This window comes from Tigriopus californicus, chromosome 10, assembly GCF_007210705.1.
Source record: "Tigriopus californicus strain San Diego chromosome 10, Tcal_SD_v2.1, whole genome shotgun sequence".
In the NCBI taxonomy this organism is placed as follows: domain Eukaryota; kingdom Metazoa; phylum Arthropoda; class Copepoda; order Harpacticoida; family Harpacticidae; genus Tigriopus; species Tigriopus californicus.
In genome coordinates this window covers 3,982,532-4,002,793 of record NC_081449.1, presented here as the reverse complement: position 1 = coordinate 4,002,793, position 20,262 = coordinate 3,982,532, and the positions used below count along the sequence as shown (strand labels likewise).

General features: G+C 41.8%; 1 protein-coding gene across 1 annotated transcript; it reads left to right on the top strand.

The window, feature by feature from the left end:
- Positions 1-2,263: 2,263 nt before the first annotated feature.
- Positions 2,264-12,667, top strand: LOC131888848 (protein zer-1 homolog). The gene is made up of 8 exons (XM_059237791.1): positions 2,264-2,402; positions 6,419-6,622; positions 7,148-8,300; positions 8,372-8,554; positions 9,059-9,455; positions 9,540-9,814; positions 9,885-10,137; positions 12,215-12,667. Exons 1-8 carry the CDS (start codon positions 2,389-2,391, stop codon positions 12,403-12,405), a joined length of 2,670 nt encoding a protein of 889 aa, XP_059093774.1. The 5' UTR covers positions 2,264-2,388; the 3' UTR covers positions 12,406-12,667.
- Positions 12,668-20,262: the final 7,595 nt, after the last annotated feature.

The window sequence follows — 20,262 nt, the reverse complement described above, 5'->3', positions numbered from 1 at the left end:
CATGCGGGCAAGTCCTTGAAAACTTATTAAAAACTCACGCATGTGCCTTGCCATCCAACCAAGAAACGAATCAACAAATCTGGATTGTGACGTAAAGCCAAGTTCCTGGTAGGACACGGAGGGATTTGCTAGATTTTTATCATGCTTGAGAATCATTCTCGCCTGCGCACAAGAAAACTGTCTCCCATTGATTATTTTTGTCTCTAACCAGATAAGCGTAATCAAATCAGCAGCGTTGTTATCGGGCTACATCTTTCAATTTTCTCTGACACACATTCACAGTAATTGAATGCTCCTTAGATCAAGTAAGAATCTGTTTCGTTGCCCGTATGTTCTTTGCAATGAATTGGAGACGTTCATTGATTTCCTTATCTTTGCATGCTTATGGTGGGAGGAGGAACTTAAAAATTGTTCGTAAAATAATAATAATGGGTTGTCATGAAGAGGCGAAAATTGCCGCCAGGAAAGGCGATCCCATACACATGTTAATGGATTCTGTCAATTTCTTGGCCGCACTCAAGGTTACCAACGAAATCAACATAGCTTACCGATATCCGTCTTTGTTTGATGGTTCCATTATTGTGAAGCATAACTTCAATTTCCTCTTTTCGTGGCTAATTATCTCTCTACATATTGACTTGAACCCCAGAAGCAGGACAGTATCTGAGCTGCATTCAATGCTGGATTGATTCCGACTCTTGTGGCTTCTATTGGTCGACATTTGGCATAATTTGCCGCTCTGAATCATTTTTGATTTCCGCTTTTGCAGATGTCGGCGAGGAAAAAAAGTACCGTCGCTCATGAAGTATGAAGTCTTGCTCGCTTTTAAATCAAGTGCGCCGTTGAACACTAGTGCACTTTATTAAGCCCAATTTGCTGTTTATGGCGTTCCCAATGGTGTCATTGGTGGTAATTTACTTCTTGAGCCTGTTAGTCGTGTCCTTGGCAACGAGGAAGAGATCTCCGTGACTGAGGATTGACATCAAATTGGCTGGATTCACGAGTAGGATTTGTTGGGTGACTGGTCCCCAAATTAGAGCCCTTGCTTTTTTTGGCACGAACAAGCGCAGAATGAGCGACTAGTGAATGGCAATTTCAGTTGTATTTGCGACTTCCGTCATGGCTCTTTTTCTAAAAAAAAAAAACCAATTTAACAGAACTCCACTTGAAAAAGAACTCTAAAACGGAATATGTTACGGCTTCATTCAAAACCATCACATAAACGTTTATCTAATACATTGAGCCTCATTGAGATGACAGGACAACTTCAAATAAACGTGCTTGAATGGCCGCTTCATCATCGCTGAGTTATCTAACCCGGCAACCATGTAAGGTGTTTAGTCGGCATTGCATTTCCAAAGTACTAAAATGTGTTCTTGATATGGTGATTAGTTCTTGGAATGGTGCAAAACTCCCAAAGAGCTGTCCGAGTTCAATGTGCAAGAGAAGGGTTCCTTCAAGGGGGAGTTCTCCCTTCCACTTACTGTTTGTTAGAAGGGGCTAGGCTTTGTCTCCATCCACAATAAATAAAACGATGCGTGTTTGTTACCAAGCTCTGCGCGCATGTTTAGCGGGTACGATGGAAGTTGAGAAGGTCCTTCCGTGTCTTCTTCTTCCTCCTCCTCTTTAGCTCTTAGAGCACACCGAAGATAAAGCTGGTTGCTCCCTCGGTGAATTTTGTTGGTGTAGCCGTCCATCATGTGGATTCCCTCTCGTTTCGATCCTCGGAGGGACCCCATGGTTTTTGCCCAGCTCTCGTTCCTGGTGCACAATGTATTACTGCCAGCTACCTCATGCTAAACGCAAGTGGTCGTGAATTGTCGAAGAAGAAGTGGTTGATCATGAACTCTGACGCTTCCGTGCGTCAGCAGACGATCGTCAGTTGTGTTTGGAACGCCGAGGTGTTGACCCTCTTTGCCTCTCGTCTCCCTTGACTGGGGGGAAAAATGAACAAGAAGCAGACGGGAAGTTGAAGCCAGATTCTTCCGCCTTTGCCACCAACAATCATGTGTCCCCTCTAGCCAACAAGTTCGTTAGTTTCGGCCCTTCGTTTGCAAGTCGAACGACTTTGCCCGCGATTCTCTCCGTTGTTTGGAGGTTCAATGGCAAAGCTCTTGTTGTCGAGATAAATCCATACATGAGGATTTAATTGCAGAGGGTGAAGTGCGGTAATGTACAGTACTCTCAATGGCCATTGTACACGCCTCAAGTGAGATAATATTGTGCAAAAGTGATCATTCCGGGATGGATGAGTGCTTTACCTACTTCTGTGCCGTTTGATGGTGACGATGTCTGCCAATCTGAGAGAGAATAACTGTCTGTGATTTTGTGAGCACCACTAATATCGAGCCTTGAAAATCGAATCTGCATATCTGTCTATCCTTCATCATGTTTAGACGAAGGTAAGCGAATGCCTTGGCATTTGGGCCCAAGCCGTGCTTATTAAGACCAGGAACTTGTGTGTTGTAGGAGGCATCATTATTGCTCAAGCTTGAGGGCATTTACCGATGTGCTTCGTACACGGAGCAAACGCAAACGGTTTAATTTCAGTAACATTTGCTTACATTCATGCCCGTTAGTTGAAATTTTGGCTCGAATTCTGTGACTCCCCCAATGATTCGTGCTCGAATGTGAGTCCTCAAGTATCCAATTGCAGAAGTTTAGCCAAACAACTTTTCAAGGTTGTTGCTGGAGCGAGGATCTCGCGAGCCAAAGTGCCATTTCATTTGCCCATAAAAAACCAGGGTTTGACCTCTAGAGACACGAATTTTAAGCAAGCCAGCGTTTTTCGTGCAACCCTCTTGGCAAGACAAATTAAGACGTTTCAGGACACTTCTTCTGCTTATTACTCATTGTTGTCATCGACCTGAGTCTACTACCCGATTGAAAAATCCACCTCATCTAAAAGTCTTCTGTGCTTTAGAATCGCACTTCTTTGTTCGATTCTTTCGGCTTGACTCGAGAAAGAAAGACATTTTACGAAAAGGGGGAATTTCCCATTGGCCAGAGAAAGACGTGAACGTGAATCTCATACTTGAGTAATTGTGGAAAATTCAGCTAAAAATGTCCCTTGAACAAGGCGGAAACCGATATCTCGTTATGGAAACAAGAAGAATAAATAAATTGACGGACACAGAATCGTGTTCGGAATCTGTTTTTTTTCCGGGGAGAATGGCATATTTTTGGAATTGGTTTGTGGGTTCAAAGAGAGCGAGCCCCGCTTCTTTCTCGTGTTGAATGTGGTTCTGTTTGAAATTGTCAATAGCAATCATGTACGGTACATAGTATTGCTTATTTGTCCTCAATAATAATAGATTGTCAATCAGTCTTCCATAATCCTGCAATATATTCACTAAATAAGTTACACTCTTCAAAGCCGATCAAAGACATGAAACATCAAACAGAGCTTTTTTAATGGCTTGAGCCGAAGGTTTATCAATAGTTTTACGTTCCTTTGGAGTGGTTGTAGAAGGTCGCGATTTATTAAAAGCAAAGCGAGTCATTTGCTGCCTTGAAATGGGCCGAAATTTGAGGAAACTCGTTTGTGAAGGAACCACGGACAAGAAGTTTCAACTGATTGCATGACCTAAGGTTTCGTGTCCTGAGGATGGAATGAAAGCTCTTGAAGCCACATTGAAACTGCTTCTCGATTCAAGCCATAGATCAAAGTCCCCAATAAACTCTCATCTCACGATGCCATTTACTCCAAATTGTCATTAGATTCAGCATTGATTCTTCGCTTTGGCTTTCTGTCCATCTTTTTTTCAAATGCCAGTCTTCACTGAAGCTGCGAACTTTGTCATGAACAATTAAGGTGAATTCTTAGTGGCAACCAAGAATGCCAATCTGACTCAAAGCTCAGCCTTTGTGACGCAGAACGTGAATCATCGTTTTCCACTCCTGTCGTCACTTCTGTTCCTTTCCTGTTCCCTGACCCGATCGGTTCGAATCCAAGAGTTTTTGTCATTCGAATGCAGGGTTCAAAATTGGCCTTTGCCCCGATCTCCCTCCAAATGGACACTTGGTCTAATCCTGAAACATTCAGTTGTTCAAATCCTCGCTCGATCCTGGATGAGAGAGGGAACCCTGGAGATTAGAAGAAACACTCGGGCGCATCAGAGTGTAACTGGAACAGGTCATGATTTTTCCGGAAAAGCCAAGCGGCTAATTGTGTCAAACTCACTCACCTACAAAGAAAGAGCGAATGGGTGACTAACAAGACGTTGACACTTGACAGTCGACTCGAAATCCTTCTCCAGATCGGGTCATCCTCAAAGCCCCAAAGCTCAAGATCGTGATTACAATCAATGTTATGGTGCTGGACCAACTATGGACCCTATCCAGTTCATCTTAGAATGGTAGGATATTCTAACATCCTCGCCACGTTAGGAAGTTGGCATTCGTATCATCTAAATCGACGTCAGTTGGTCGCCCAGCTCGAATCCCATAATTCTCGTGAAGAGTCAAGGGCTTAAAAAACGTTCTATCGTTCTCTGCCTGAATTGTTGGCAACATGAGGAATAAGACCCAATGACAAAGGCGTTTTCTCGCGGCCTTGGGTTTGGCGTTTGTGGGGTTTCCTTTTTATCCATGGAGGAAATTGATGGCAATGTAGAAGTTGATGATTGGGCTCATCTGCAGTAGTAATGCAATAAACGATGAGTCGAACAAAGATCTACCTTGAGCGGTGAACTGTTGAGCGGGCATGTTGGTGGGTGCTATGATGCTTCTTTGTCACGGGTTTGATCTTGAAACTCATCCGTCTACTTCGTCGGATGTTCGACTGACTAACAAAACATAATCCAGCCAAGACTGATTTTTTTATTCACTCGTGGACAAGGGTAAAAATGAATTGTTACCTCGTGTACTAATTTCAGTAGTGAATCATATGACCAAAGATGACTGAACATTGTTGTAAATTATTTCCAGGGGATATTTTTGAAGGTCAGGTTTGGTTAGCAATCAAGTTTAGTTGATGATTGTTAAATGAATATCAATGCCTTTGATCCCGATCGTAAAAGATAAAAGCCGAGAGGTTTCGCTTAACAAACGATGCATTTGATATTTTGAAATCTAGATTTGACTGATGCTTCTGCTCGCTTGGATGGTATCTGTATTGTTCTGATTTCGATATCCAACATTAAAAATAATTTGTAGGTTGATTATTCTTTTGCGGTAATGTTGAAACCATTTTAGTCCCAAAAAGAACGCATGAATGAAGAAATTAAGCAACAATTTCAAGGGCAGGCGGAAAATGCTGAGAGAAATTGGTAAAATGAAAACCAACCAACCACCAGTGTTGATGTAGAGAATCATGATTTGTGTCGATTGATGATTCTCATATTTTTGGTTATTTGCGACACAAATTGTGCCTTTCAATTTTCAATTAACCTTCACTCGTCTGGTTTGTTAAGAAATCAATTCAACTCAGATCTATCCATACTCCTTAGGCCTGGACATGTTTTTGTGCAAGACTTTTTTTAAGATCTGTTGACCAATTTTCCTTACAATTTCCCGACTAGAGGGAGGTAAAGTAAGGACTCAGAATTTGAGCTTTACCGCCATTATCGAAACTAATATTCTAAAACGAAATGAAACGAAATTATCCAAATTTATTCGCATAAAGGTTACATAAATGACCATGATATAGCCACGGAGGGCCCTCTGCCTCAAGTTTTAGGACCTGCCATACAAAAGCAAGTTGAGAATTTCGAAAAGTTGTTGCTTTAATTTTCAATTGGCAATTTAAAAAACTTAGAACGTAAGTTCATGAAAAGTTCAATTAAGTTTTAATTGGCATGAATGGTATTAATCTATGGATATGCGGATATTGGATGTCATTTGATGTCAGTTGTGTCCAATCTCTTTCTCTGTCAATTTTGTTATGGTAGAAACTTTGCCTTTGCACGATAGATAGGGATGGGTTCTAAAACTGAAATACGGCTTTGGATTAATTTTAGGTTGATTCTTCAGTGGCAGAATCATGTCAGTGATTACAGTTCGGAATTTTTTACGAAGATTGTTAGAGATCACAAGACCCAAAGCAAGCTAGATGATGCTACTGAAATGTGCATAAGGATCACCTCACAATCTTACGATCGACATTCGACAAGCCAACTGTGATCTCTTCGTCAATTATGAGTGACCTTGGTACCTTTATTCACATCATTTATGCCGATGCAAGCTATCTAGGCCCAATTAAAACGCATTTTTTTTTACGTTTTGACTCCATTTTTGAAATTTCAAAATCAAAATTGGTTATGCTCTCCTTTTGCGAATGTTCACCCTCGTTTGGGCACCATCTATTGATGAATTTTTAAGTATCCGATTTACAACCTCCAGTATTATTGCAACAGCCGCAACGCACAATTCTAGTTTCCATGTTTAACTCATCCCGTACCTTATTTGTCATTTCCAGGTGTCGCAACCGTCAGCACGTGCATTATTGCCGCCGTCACGGGCGTCTTCACCGTCGACAACATTCCTCGCGGTCGGGGGTGCCTCATCTACGACCTTTTGGACAAAGAACGGTCGTAGCTCCTTCCAGCAGGATGAATCCATCCATTGAGGCCACAGCGTGGGAGGAGAACTGTCCAGACTCGCTCTTGGACATTTGCACTAGGTGAGGTCCACACGCTGTTCCTACATATAGTATAAAGTACAGTGAACATGGTGCTTCCAGACGGTTTTTTTGTTTATTTATGAATTGACGACCATGATTTATTAATCTAGTGAGAGCAAAACATGCCCTCTCAAAAATAAAAGGCATCCATTAAAAACAAGGTATGAAAATTTAATATCTCAAGTGTTTTTTTGAATTTTTTTAGTAGCATTAAATGAAGCAAAAGATGAAAAAGTGGCGAGGTTGCAAGTGCGATGGCGGCAATTATTTTCTACGCGGTCACAAAAGGTCATAGGGATGAATTGGAAATTTGTGCCAATGTAAATGTTTCCCCTTCAGATCTAGTGATCATTTTGACCAAAACAATTAAAAAGGCAATTCAAATCAGGGCTTAGCCACTAAGCATCTGTGAAATCAATCAATCATGAGCGAGCTAAAACTGTCCACATTTCCACTCAGTTCACGATTCAATTCTGAAGTACCAAGTCGTATATTACAACTATGATGAATTGTATTCTGCTCCAGATATGTCCTCCAGCATCCTCAAACATATTGTTGTCCCAAGAAGTTTAACAACAATATGAACGAGGTTGCAGTGGACGAAGCCGCCCGAGTAACACCTGAAATCAATGAAGCTCCCATCATCTTCACCCTGCTCCCAGATCTACATCTTCCCACCGAGATATGCGAAAAACTCTTTGCCACCCTGCACGAGGAAGGCCTCGATATTGAGGATTGCACCGCCGGTATCTTCGCAGACGTGACCTCGTGTCGTCTTCGGAGAGTCAATGTCCGTTGTAGCTCGATCACCGATCACGGTCTTGAGTACCTTCTCCGTCACAATCTGCGTGATTTGGACATTCACAATTGCGAGGCCTTGACGCCTCGGACCTTGGAGTCTCTGAACAAATACTCCAAGCACCTCGTGAACTTGAATATCGGCAACACAGTGCAAATACTTCCAGACTACATTTACCCCAAAAGTGACGAGCTCGACGAGGACGATGTGGACTCGTTAGACGAAGAAGATCGGGCTCGGACCGTGTTCCACGAACGTGGCTATATTCTGAACGCGCCTCACTTGCAGAAGCTTTGTATTCGCGACCTGTTCGTGACAAGAGGCTCGAACTACCTGAGCTTGCTTCTCAAACCCCTGCCCAGGTTGACCCATCTGGACTTGTCCAGCCTACATCACACGGAGGGTCTCGGTGATCTCGAGGTCCTCAAAGAGCTAACCCAGTTGACCTCATTGGTCCTCCACAATTTCACTCAGGGCATTACATCTGAGGCTGTGAAAACCATTTGTCAAATTAAAACCCTGCGGCATCTCGACCTAAGTCATCAGGAGGAGAAAATGGGCAAGTTTCTCGATCCAAACGAGACTCTGGCCTTCATTGTGCTAAGTCTTCCTCATCTCACGTCCTTGGACATATCGGGCACGAATTTGGCGGGTGGCTCGGCTCAAACCTCTCCTACCACGCCCAACGCCGCCTCTAAAACCTTATCTTCGGCCAATTCCGGCGCCTCTGGGCTCTCGGATGGGTTGGACGGAGAGGATTTAAGCTTCAAATGTGATATCCCGGGTTTAGCTAGCCGGGTTAACAATCCCCTGGAGTTCTTGGGCTTATATAAAACCAGCCATGATGCCTGCTACCGAGTTCAAATACCAGCCAAACAGGTGAGGCTGGAGTTTTGAAACCAAGCGAGTATTTCACAGAGCATTAAGAGTATGATGAACTTTTTTTTCAGATATCTGGAGATGCCAACGAAAAACAGATTTTGGTGGCGGGCAGACAATATTTGGACCGTCCCGTAGTTTTGGAAAACGTCCTGAACGACTTGTTTCACATTTTTCGCTACGAGAATTGTTTGAATATCAAGGCTGCTCTCGATATCATTCTCCTGGCTATGGATCGTCACCCGGGAGAGAAAGTAAGTTGGTCGGAAATGAAATCGCATTTTACTATAAAAAACGCGCCAGTTTCTTCTTTTCGTAAACTCCCTTGTTTGAATCAGTTGTTGAAGGCGCTTTAAAGTTAAAAACTCTCGTCCTCATGTTGTAACCTAAAGATAAATTATTTCGTATCAATTGTTAGAGCCGATGTAGAAATTAAGATTCATGTTACGAGCCAACCTCAGATGCAATTTATTGTTTCTACTGTACGAAGAAACCGCTATTTATCCATATTCTCACGATCATAGTATAAATGATCGATAATCAATAAGCGAGATGTGGAAGGAGGATGACGAGAGTATTGAATCTGAAAGGAGCAAAAGAGCAACATCAGATCGGAAATTCTTTACAAGGAACGGGCAACCTATTTTATTATTCGTTCGATATGTATAAATGTCGTTTATCTGATTCAATGATTCGCTCTTTGATAGTCCTGTGAATTTCACTCCACTTTGTTTTAAAAAATATTATTGCGTTTTTAGGTCATTCAAATTTCGGGATCGGCCAGTTTGTACTATGTGGTGAAAGTTGAGTTAAAAGAGAATATCAACGTCAAGATGAAGAAGAAGATCCTAGCCACGTTGCTCAATGGCATGTTCGCCCACAAGAACGATGCCATCATGATGCGAAATGGTTGTCTTACGTTATGTCAATTCACCATGCCTCAAGATGTGATATTCGATTACGAAAGACTGGTCCGGATCCTTTTATACATTGTGTCCGAGCACAAGCAACCCGATACGGCCTTCGTCCAACGAGCTGGCATCTACCTCCTCAACACATTGGCTTGTCAGGTGGATGGGCAACAAAAGCTGCTCTTGGGTAATCTTGGAACAATGGAGAAGATGCTCTGTCTCATCCGCGAACGGGAAGTCAATGGTGGGTCACACTTATGCAATATCATGATTTAAATTTGACAACCAGGTGATGACACAAATGCGTTTTAATTTTGGTTCCCAACAGGGAATTGTGACGACGTCATGGAGACAGCTTGGTCGTGCATGTGGAACGTTACAGACGAGACCCCGATCAATTGCAAACGATTCCTGGACGGATGTGGCATGCAGTTGTTCCTTCAGTGCAAGGCCCAATTCCCTGAAAAGCACGACCTTCTTCGGAACATGATGGGACTTCTTGGGAATGTAGCCGAAGTGCCCGAGCTCAGATCTACTCTGATGACTCCAGAGTTCGTCTCGGAATTCACGCATTTACTCCGATCCAACATGAACGGGATCGAGGTGAGTAGACCGTGTTCCGTTGCAAGAGTTAAAGGTTGATTTGTCTGAATGCTGATTGGATGTACGTTAGGTGAGTTACAATGCGGCGGGGGTTCTAGCGCACATGGCCTCAGATGGAGCTGAGGCTTGGACGATCGAATCGCCGAGTCGTGAAGAGGTCTTGCAAGATATGGAGAACGTCATTGAAGGATGGGACCTCACCACCAAACGGAACATCAACTACCGCAGCTTCGAGCCCATTTTGAGATTGGTACGAGTCCAACACACACCTCAATGTCAGCATTGGGCTGTCTGGGCCTTGGCAAATCTGACCAAAGTCGATGGTAAGACCAATTGGATTTTTCCACATCCTTTACTTGATCTATCTTAGCACAATTGATAGGAACCTTTATTTCTTTTGAAGTTGACTCCTTAGTTGGAGCAAAATAATATACAGTATACAGTAATATACAGTAATATGTAGTTATTGCCGAAGTTGTTTCTGTCCAAGGGGCCTCAAAATTTCCGTATTATTGACTGGTTGCTTTTTAAAAACTCCTTCAATCGTTAGTTGATTCTGAAATTGTTATAAAAGCATTAAACACTTGACATAGCGACTGAAAAGGCTAGCGTTTTTTGGGTGATATACAGTACAATAAAACAGCAATTGCGTGCATAGTTTCAACATTTGGAGCAAATGCGTGCAATTTTCAAAATTCCAATCTCATTCCTATCTTTGGGCCTTATTGCCGAATAACTGCGCTGTCTATTAACGGATTGATGTGCAAAGCTCATCTCAAATGTAGTCTTGGTCACAATCTCTGCTTTGCGTATGATGGGATTTCTGAGAAACGCATATGTAACACTCTCTTTGAATGATTGAGTGATTCATTTTGCTTCTTCTAGTTATAGAAAGAGTTCGTTTCACGCAGTGAATTCAAGCACCCTGTACTTCATGATATTGATATCCGATTAAAAGAATGATAGACTTATTTGGACGTTCAGTATCTGTGTCGTTGTGATATCATTATGATTTGGGGTCTGAGAGTTTGGTTCTTGGTTTTAATCTCTCGGCTACTAAATGCCGTGCTGAAGTTCACATTAGGCCACTCATTACATAGTGGATCTACGGTGGAGAAAGAAAAGGCCAAGAATAATGGTTTATGTGTTCAACGGAGTCGAATTTGGGCACGAGGAAAACCTGAAGAACTTGCTCCAACTCAAAGAAACCATTTTCTGCTCACTCATTTGAGTTATGAAAGACCTGAATGTCTCCTTAACAAAAACGCAAGCCTGTTAACGCTCACATCCAAACACGCTGTTTTTGCGGTTTGTCCGGATGAAATCGATGTTTACAGTTCGAATTTGAGTCCGTTTGTGTATATCACCCAATTCAATCACGCTTATGAGATACTGTCAATTTCCTTGGAGGATTTTATCAAACTTGGTAAATCCCTTGGGGATCCCAAGGCCAACTTGATCCTATTGTCAAGCACTGGGCGTTGTGGGTCCACTCTGTTAACTCAAATGCTCGAGATGATCCCAAAAACAATGACCATCTCTGAACCTGACGCGTTCGTCTTCTTGAATGACCAACAATTGCTAACCATGCCCGAAAACGTAAGACAAAGTTCAGATGATCTTTTGCTGGCCGCGATTCGCCTCCAATGCAAAAGGCCAAACCTTGGTCAGGTGGAACCGGAGACTATTATAGTCAAAACTCGAAGTCAGTGCGTGGTCCTTGTTGGGAAAGTGTCGAAAGTAATGCCCAAAGTTCGACATGTATTCATGCATCGGGATCCAGAAAAGACCATACTCTCTTTCATGGCCATGATGTTCGGCCAGAATAACCTTCCCAAGTGGATTTTGCGTCAGTTCTTAAGCTTCATAAAGTCTTTTATCTACGATTCCATTCAGTATGAGGGCTTCAAGTACTCTGAGCAGATTCAGACCTTGAAGAGCCAGAGATTGGGAGTGGACACGGACTTTGTTCGACTGATGTCACATATGTGGCTTTTACAGGTGCTATGTTATCAACATTTCTCGCAGACCGTGCACATTCTGCCCATTAAGTATGAAGATTTGATCGCGAATCCGTTAGACGAGATGAATAAACTCTTGGATCATTGTGGAATCCCAAAAGAGAACATCCTCCTCTCATTAAAGGCACTCGACAAAGACTCTCAAAAAGGATCCAAGCTCTCTAAAGACAAATTAGATTCGAAGAAAAAAAGCTTTTTGTCCCCACAAGAAAAAAACTTAATTAACACTGATTTTGCTCTATTCAACATACCTCCTCTACATGAATGTTACAAAATATTTCAATAAATAGTAACAACATATAGCTTCAATGTATAGTTGATTTGAAGTATTAATCTAAGCTCAATCATTTTGTGATTCTTTCTTGTTTTCAAATTTTAGGCAAGTATTGTGGGCTAGTGGAACAAGAAGGCGGTCTCTCTCTGCTTGAAGAGCTGATAAACAGCAACGTCCCTCAATTATCATATCCAAGAGTGTTGGAATTAGCCGCCATGGTGAGGGACAACGTGACTCAATGGAAAGAACGGGATGGAGTGGAGCCCGCGGATGAATCTCTTGAATTTGACGGATAGAATTATGAAATCGAGTCAAACAACTGTTACGACATACAGAGGATTGCAAAGCTTTGCCAATTCATCTGCTTAATAAATGTGCCCAAAATCAATGCCTTTAGAGCACTTCCAAGGCAAAGGCAGGTCGAGCGCACGTTACTTTTGAGGAAGCCAATCAAAACCCGGCCACTTTTGTGGAAACCCAGTATCACTTTCTCCAACAGAATCATGTCTCTCATTTCACCCGCTCTGTTCATAAAATATATACCAAGTCACTAATTAAGCAGCTGAGTTTTTTCGCACAATTTCCAAATAATTCTCCACCGTAGGAAAGTCCAATTTAGCCATTATATCATTCATCTCTAGCACATCTTCAGAGGTGAACTTCAAAGTTCTTAACTTCTTTAGCTTATCCCGACTTAAAGATGATCCTCTCTGGGAGTCTTGGTCCATGGTACGGAGACAAGCATCCACATGAGTCAATGGCATTCCGCAATGGGTCAAAATCTTAACCAAGATGTCCCTGGGATTATCCATCAACTCCTCGTAGGCAAAACCGAAGCTCTGGATCCAACCTCGTTCACTATATTCCACATAATTCAGTACGTGGAGACACCACCAAACTAAGAACGGTTTGTACGTATGGAATTCGCGCGCTGCAATATTCTTCAATTCTTCAACAGCGTATCCATATTTCGTATCGGCTGGACAAAGTTGTGCAAGAAATTCCTTCAATGTAAAGCGCAGAAACACTTGCGAAATTATCCTTGGCAGGGACTGATAAACCGCAAAGAAGGACTTCATGTGACTCCTTGGCTCGCGAAACATGAATAAGTGATGCACGGCCGGAAAGCATCGGGCAATGAAAGCCGATTGTGTGATGGTCACGCTCAAAGACTTGATAAAAACGTGGTCAACCTGTTTTTTAATCCAAGGTTTGCATTGGGCGCGAAACCCAGCTTGAACCAGAAGATTTGGATCCGCTTGAATATCCAGAGGTGTTTTGGGGTGTTTCGAATCTAAAAGACCGACCAAGGACATAAAGTAGAAAGGCTCAGACATGACGAGCGTTTTGGGAACCTCCTCCAACATTTGAGTGAGGATTGTAGAGCCACATCGCCCAGTGTTTGAAAGAAGGACGACGTTGGCTTTTGGATCCCCTAGATCGTTGGTAAATCGCAGGAAATCCTTCAATGGAAGGCTCAGTAACTCTGTAGCAGAAGAGAATTGGACCACGAAACAAAATACACCTTTGGTCGTATCGTAGACATCGAAATTGGGCGGAGAGAGGACAAAATAGGCCCTAGTAGGAGTGGCAAACAATAGAGTAGCCTCGTCTCGTTTCAGGATGTCCACGCTTTCGTATCCAATGTGTGACAGAAGGAAGCTTTGGGTCGATTTGGGCGACACTTCCCCGAGATCAGCTCGCCAATTGATCTTTTGACGGTGAACTGCCTTGCGGTAGTTGCATTCGGATTCGATTCTTTCCGACACTCTTCCACTGTGTAGGGAGAACCCAAGGGCCCATTTCAGAATACTGTTTAAAGCCCATGAGAGAAGAATGCAAGCTCGCAGACACAGAAATGCCAACATTATGTTTTCAAATATTTGTCATTGAAAACGATCTGTGCGTGATTCCAGTGATCGTTCACAAATCTGCAAAGAATTCAGTTCGTACGGAAAAGATAACGAGATTAAGAGTCGAACGATTGCATCAATCAGGTTGTTGGACAAGGGGGAAGGTCCTGAAATCAAGCGCAGAAAATAGTATTTGAAACGTTGAAACAAACGGCATGGGAATTCCGCAATTTATATTCATTTCATAATAACAATTTATTGCAAATAACAAGGGACTTATTGCTCAAATGCTTCGTGGAAGCGTTCCATCGATGGTAGGTCTAATCTTCTAAATATTTCATTCACATTCCTGATTTCACTCTCAGTAAAATCTTTCGGTCTTGCTTTTTGAAGCTTTTCTCTACTGATTGCTGATCCTTGTTGGGAATCTTTGCTCATAGCCGCTATACATTCATCCAAAGTCTGCGTAGACATTGAACAATGATTGAGCAACTTCGTCATTGTGGCCTCTGGTGAAGCTAATAACTCCTCGTAAGAAACCGGCAAGAACACGACCTTTCCTCTTCGAGAGTATTCTCGAAAGTTCAAGACATGAAGCCCAAAGAATAAGGCCATCATTTCTGCCGATCCAACTTTTCTCAACCATTGATCTTCTAAGCTCCGAATCACAGCTACTCTGTCGTAGTTATCAGGATATAACCGGTCCAAACTATTGAAGAAAATCCGGCCAGCAACCATTCTAAAAATCCAAGGCATTGACCCCATCATAGCTCGAAACGATTGGATATTCGGCTTGGGAGATCGATGCATGAACACATTCTTCACGAATGGACAAGCCTCTTGGGTCTGAGCTGCGGTTTTCACAACCAAACTCACGCTCTTCAAGACGAAACTATCCACCTGTCGAGTCGTTATTGGCTTACACTGAACCCGATATCCAGCCCGAATGATCTCCTTCATGTCATGAGTTGTGCGGGTGTTAATCAGCTCGCCTTTGCTATCCATCAATAAGTTGGTTTGGAACATCGGTTCAGACATAACGATCGTATTGGGCACGCCCTCCATCATTTGGGTGAGCAAAGTCGAACCGCAACGGCCAGTGCTGTACAAAGATATCACATTTGCCTCGGGATCTCCAAGCTCTTGACTGAATTGCACAAAGTGCTCGAGTGACACCCGTACAATGGTTTCGGCCAACTGGAATTGAGCCGCATAGAGGAATGGGTGGTTGGTCGTATCGTAAATGTTGCATCCTGGTCGGGTTTCCACGAAGTAAGCATGGCTCTTGCTCAAGAAGGCGAGGCTGACTTCATCTTTCCTGAGATAGCCGATGGATTGATAGCTCAAATGACTCAGGAACAAGCTCTTGGAATCGAATCCTCCGATATCGGACATGGAAGCCCGACAATGGATCTTCAATCTATGGACACATTTGTCGCGATATCTCTTGGCTTGTTGGACCTCGCCCAAGTTTCCACTGAACAAGGAAAACCCAGCGATAACTTTCAGAAAGGCATTCACATACTTTGAAATCACTAACGCCACTCGAAGAAGAGTGTATCGGAGCATGATGGAGATACTCAACAATATTATTTAGAACGATCGAGGTTTGTTGTCCCGAGCTTTTGTGTGTGCTTGTTTTGATGATGTCTCTTGTCTAGGCCTCGTCCCTTTGCCCTTTAATAGGCCGAGTGTCCGGCGTTTTGAGGGTTCTGCTGGACGATCACAGTGACCCTAAGTATTCATTCTCAAAACTAGTGAGTGCCCTGGACCCCCTGGACGCAGACGAACAGTGCGTTTAAGAGAAGCGCCATCTAACAAGTTCATGGAGAAACGGCTCGCAGTTTTCAAAGGGACAAAAGCCCGTTCCAAGACATTTACGGATTCGTAAATAACCGTAAATACCGACAAGAAAAAGAGGTAAAGCAAATATTACATTCTGGGTAGCCACATAACTTCCTCTAGTAACAAAGACCTGGTTATAAGTTTCACAAATGATAAATTAATTATCAAGTGTCAATTTGATCTTGAAAAAATGGCAGGCTTTGCTTGCTTGTCGAACTTCTAGCAACATGGACTGTGAACGAGCCAAAACAAAACAAAAAACAAATCGGCCTGCCCTTTGTCATCGCAGCTCTGCGCCACTTTTCGAATTAAAGTAAATAAATTAAGAAGTGTAGATCAATTCGATTAAAGGCAAGTCATTGTTATGCTATTTTCTTGTATAGTGATTCGTTTCAAAGTTATATTGTCAAAAGCTTATGTAACTGACTAAGAGCAGGCCGAAAATTCGAGTGGTGTTTACAGCATAACTTTGGACATATCTCCTGCGTTCCCTGAGCATAAATTGGGTCTCAAATTTGGCCAAGTTCATCTATTCAACCAGATCTTGTGGTCGTATGAAGTCCTTACTTGGAATAAGGTAAATGGTTGAGGACCTAAAAAAAAGTTTGTTTCCGTTCGCAGTCCACATCCCTAGACATGAGTATAAATAGATGAATCTTTTTTGCTACTCTTGATCATGACATGGCGTAAGAATAGATATAAATATGGTTTATAAGCTTTAAACAAACATTGTTAAATATATAAAAGAAAAGTATTAGTAATTGGTTAAGATAGATCATAAATTAGATTACGTGGTAACATTCCCCTTCCATTTTTGAAAAATCAACCCCAAGAAAACTGATTGTTGACTTCGGTTATATTTTTTCCCTGATATTTGAAATTTTCTTCGAAATCGTTTCAAAAATGAGAATCTTTGATAGCTTTCAATGAAATGTTGTATCTTTTTCTAAATTTCATTGAGCTATTTCACATCTAAAGTTGAGAATTTTTTCTGGTCTCAATAAATGATTGTTAAAAATTTGCAACCATGACACAAAATGTCATGATGGAAAAACAGTGTTAGAAATTCTCAAGTAACCGTATTTCACGTTTCTTTTTTTGCGGACTTTCTTACCTTTGCCCCTGGGAATGGAATTCCCAGCAGTTCAAGACAAAAAAATGATTCATTTTACTTCACTTTATATTCATATATTATTTTATCAATGAACGAATTAGAGTTGGCAGATCTGGCTAATCCTTGAATATAAGGTTGATCCGGAATTTTAGTCAAAAACTTGTCCAAGTCTGACTTAAATCCTGCTATTGGATCAACGCCTACATAAGCCCTACGAATATTTGAGGGCAGCAAATTGAACAATGAAGGAGCCCGAGAAAGAAGAGAGTTGGACTTCATTGTTCGAACTAGTCTGAATTCTTGAGGGCTTGAAGGTGCTCTCAAAACGCACATTAAGCCTCGACGGTCACTAGAATTGACACTAAACCCTAGGTTGGGACAAAGCTCATGAATGCTTTTGAAAACGTACAATATCAGATACCTTTCGTACCTTCTCTGAGTACTGTACAGTCCCAATTTTTTTAGTCTCTCCCAATACAAGAGCTCTCTCATATCCTCAATGTTCCTAGTAAAACATCTTTGGACCTGCTCGAGCTTTTGCAAACCTGCTGAACTAATTGGGGCCCAAATGGGAGAGGCATATTCAAGATGCGGCTGAACAATCGACTTGTACAGAGTTAGCATCGTGACACTATCTCTGGACTTAAACATGCGATATATCCAACCACATGTTTGAAAAGCCTTACCAACTTTCAACTGGATATACTCATCGAACTTTCCATTATCTTGGAGGACTACACCTAAATCCTTCATGGATGAGACCTGCTCAATGTCCTTACCTTCATCATCTAATAGTGGAGTGTCTAATGGCGTCGACCCAAAGGTCATTGAGCGGAATTTCATTCCATTCAGTGCCATGTTACTCGCAGCAATCCAGGAGTAGATTTGGTCTAGGACCTCTACCAGACAACCGGAGTTCTGACCATTCCTACCAACTACCAGTTTTGTATCATCAGCATAGAAAGAGATACTGACATTACTACTACCAAGCTTCTGAAGCGTAGCAATGAAGATAATGAAGAGGAGAGAACCCGAAATGGAGCCCTGAGGAATACCCGACTTGACATCATGTATGTCACTAAGCGATCCCTCAACCTTAACTAATTGTTTCCTATCACAAATGAAACTTCTTAGCCAATTGAGAACCTTGCCTTGGATCCCAATCTCATAGAGCCTGTTAACTAAAAGGCCATGATCTACCTTGTCAAAGGCCTTGGCAAAGTCGAGATAAAATACATCGACTGATTCATGGCTCTCCAGTCCCTCAATAACGTGCTCTATATGCTCAATCAGTTGGAAAACCGTGCTAAAATGTGCTCGGAACCCGTGTTGGCTAGGAGGAAGGACTTCATGGATATCAAGAAATTCAACAAGTTTCAACTTCATGATCTTCTCAAACACCTTCGCAATATTTGAAGTGAGAGAAATCGGCCTATAGTTACTGGGGAGCGACTTATCTCCCCCTTTGAAAATTGGAACAATATGAACTAGCTTCAGAGAAGAGGGGAACTTGCCCTGGTCCAAGATGCAACGCATCAAGTACGAGAAAACAGGAGCAAGAACCTGTGAGCATCTCATCAGAAACTGAGATGTCACACCATCAGGGCCAGGGGAGCTCGAGAGTCTCAAGTTCCTGATGGTCTCTAAAGCATCTTGATCTGTGACTACAAGATCATCTAAACGCTCAACTTGACTGACCTTGTCAATCTCAACAAACTCATCAATAGAGCAATGGGCTGTTGCTCCTAAACTCTTTGGAGTTGAAAACACACTAGAGAACTGATCTCCAAGTATGTTGGCCATATTCTTTACATTGTCTATGGCTTCCCCATCGACCTCAAAAGGCCCTACAGGGTGTTTGATCTTTCTCTTAGAGTTTGCATAAGAGAAAAAAGCCTTCGGATTCAACCTCACCTCTTGAACAACTCTACTTTCCTTTTTCAACTGATCGGTCTCAATAGAGGCCTTAATTCTTTCCTGGATTAAATCCAACTTTCTTTGAAGGCTAGCCACAACTACTGGATTCAAAGTGCTCTGGAGCCTTTTTGCTAATATGCAACTCCTTGCATAATAAGCAACAATTTCTTCCTATACTTCGGAATTTTAGACTCTGCCCCGCCTTGGGCAACACATTCAGAGATTACTAGAGTGGAAAAGACGTCCTCAATAACTAGAATCATTTTGTCTAAGGCTACATCTATGGACGATTCCTTTTTCAGCATTGAAATGAGATCAAGCTCTCCTAACCTTTCTATAATCAACGGCCAATGTTCATCTTTGAACTTGAACCTAGCCAGACCGACCTTTTCGGCCGGGCTAACTCTAGAGCACGCCGGCTTTTGAGTAATGGTCGACCCTAACTCGAGAACATGATGATCTGACAGATTACTAGGCGTAATTAGATGGGTAATCGTGCTAGAATGTGCTGGGAACTCATGGTGGCTAGGGGGAATGATTTCATATCTAAGAAACCTGCGCCTTAAGTCTTGAAATTGTCTACGTAGTGTTGAAAAATGTGGTGCAAAATATTAGGGCTAGGGAGGATTGCGCTCTGAATCGGTCGCTTTTAAAATACTTGCTAAGTATCAGTGTTAAGTGTGTTACCTTTTTTGAAGCAAATATTGTTTCAATATTTCACAACTCAGCTTAGATATTTTCTTGGTCGCGACTAATGATTAATGAAGATTTGCAAACATGACATAAAAATCACGATGGAAAACATAATCAGAAATTATCAAATTTATAAAGCTTCCCTATCAGTGCCTTAACTCATGGTAACGTAGACAATTGAGAAATATGGTGCAAAATACTAAACCTAAAGGAGAATTATGTCTCTTAGTCAAACGGAACTTGAATGTCCAAGATTATCCAAAAGCTTCAAGTTTCCTCAGTTTTCATGATAGAAGGAAAAGTTAAAGATCACTGGAGGGTAAAAGATGAAGAGTAATGTTAGGGTTTTTGGGTCATTATGATTATACCAATTATAGACTAATGGGAGTGCAGTTTCTTTTTCGAAAAATAGAACAAATTTCTGTAGTTTCGTTTCTTGTAATTTCATTACTTTTGTGTTGTGTATAAAGCATGTGAAGAAACGGGCATTCAATTAAAATGAAGTGATTTTGGTATTTTGTGATGGATTAACTTCAACAAACATCACAAGCAGTTTGCATCGTGATCCATTTAAATTTTCAACTTTCTTATGAAAATTTGTTACAAAACTCAAATCTGTCGATTTTTGGTGTAATTATCTCACTTTTCCAATATTTTGACGCAATATTTAAATACCGTTTTCTTTAACACTCCAACAGGTTGAAATAAATGAGCAGGGTATCTTGTCTTTA

Bases quoted from the DNA above. Each gene is read 5' to 3' on its own strand.
- LOC131888848 (XM_059237791.1), top strand. The intron at 8,555-9,058 runs GTAAGTTGGTCG...TTGCGTTTTTAG, and splicing joins ATCGTCACCCGGGAGAGAAA to GTCATTCAAATTTCGGGATC. The intron at 9,456-9,539 runs GTGGGTCACACT...GGTTCCCAACAG, and splicing joins CCGCGAACGGGAAGTCAATG to GGAATTGTGACGACGTCATG.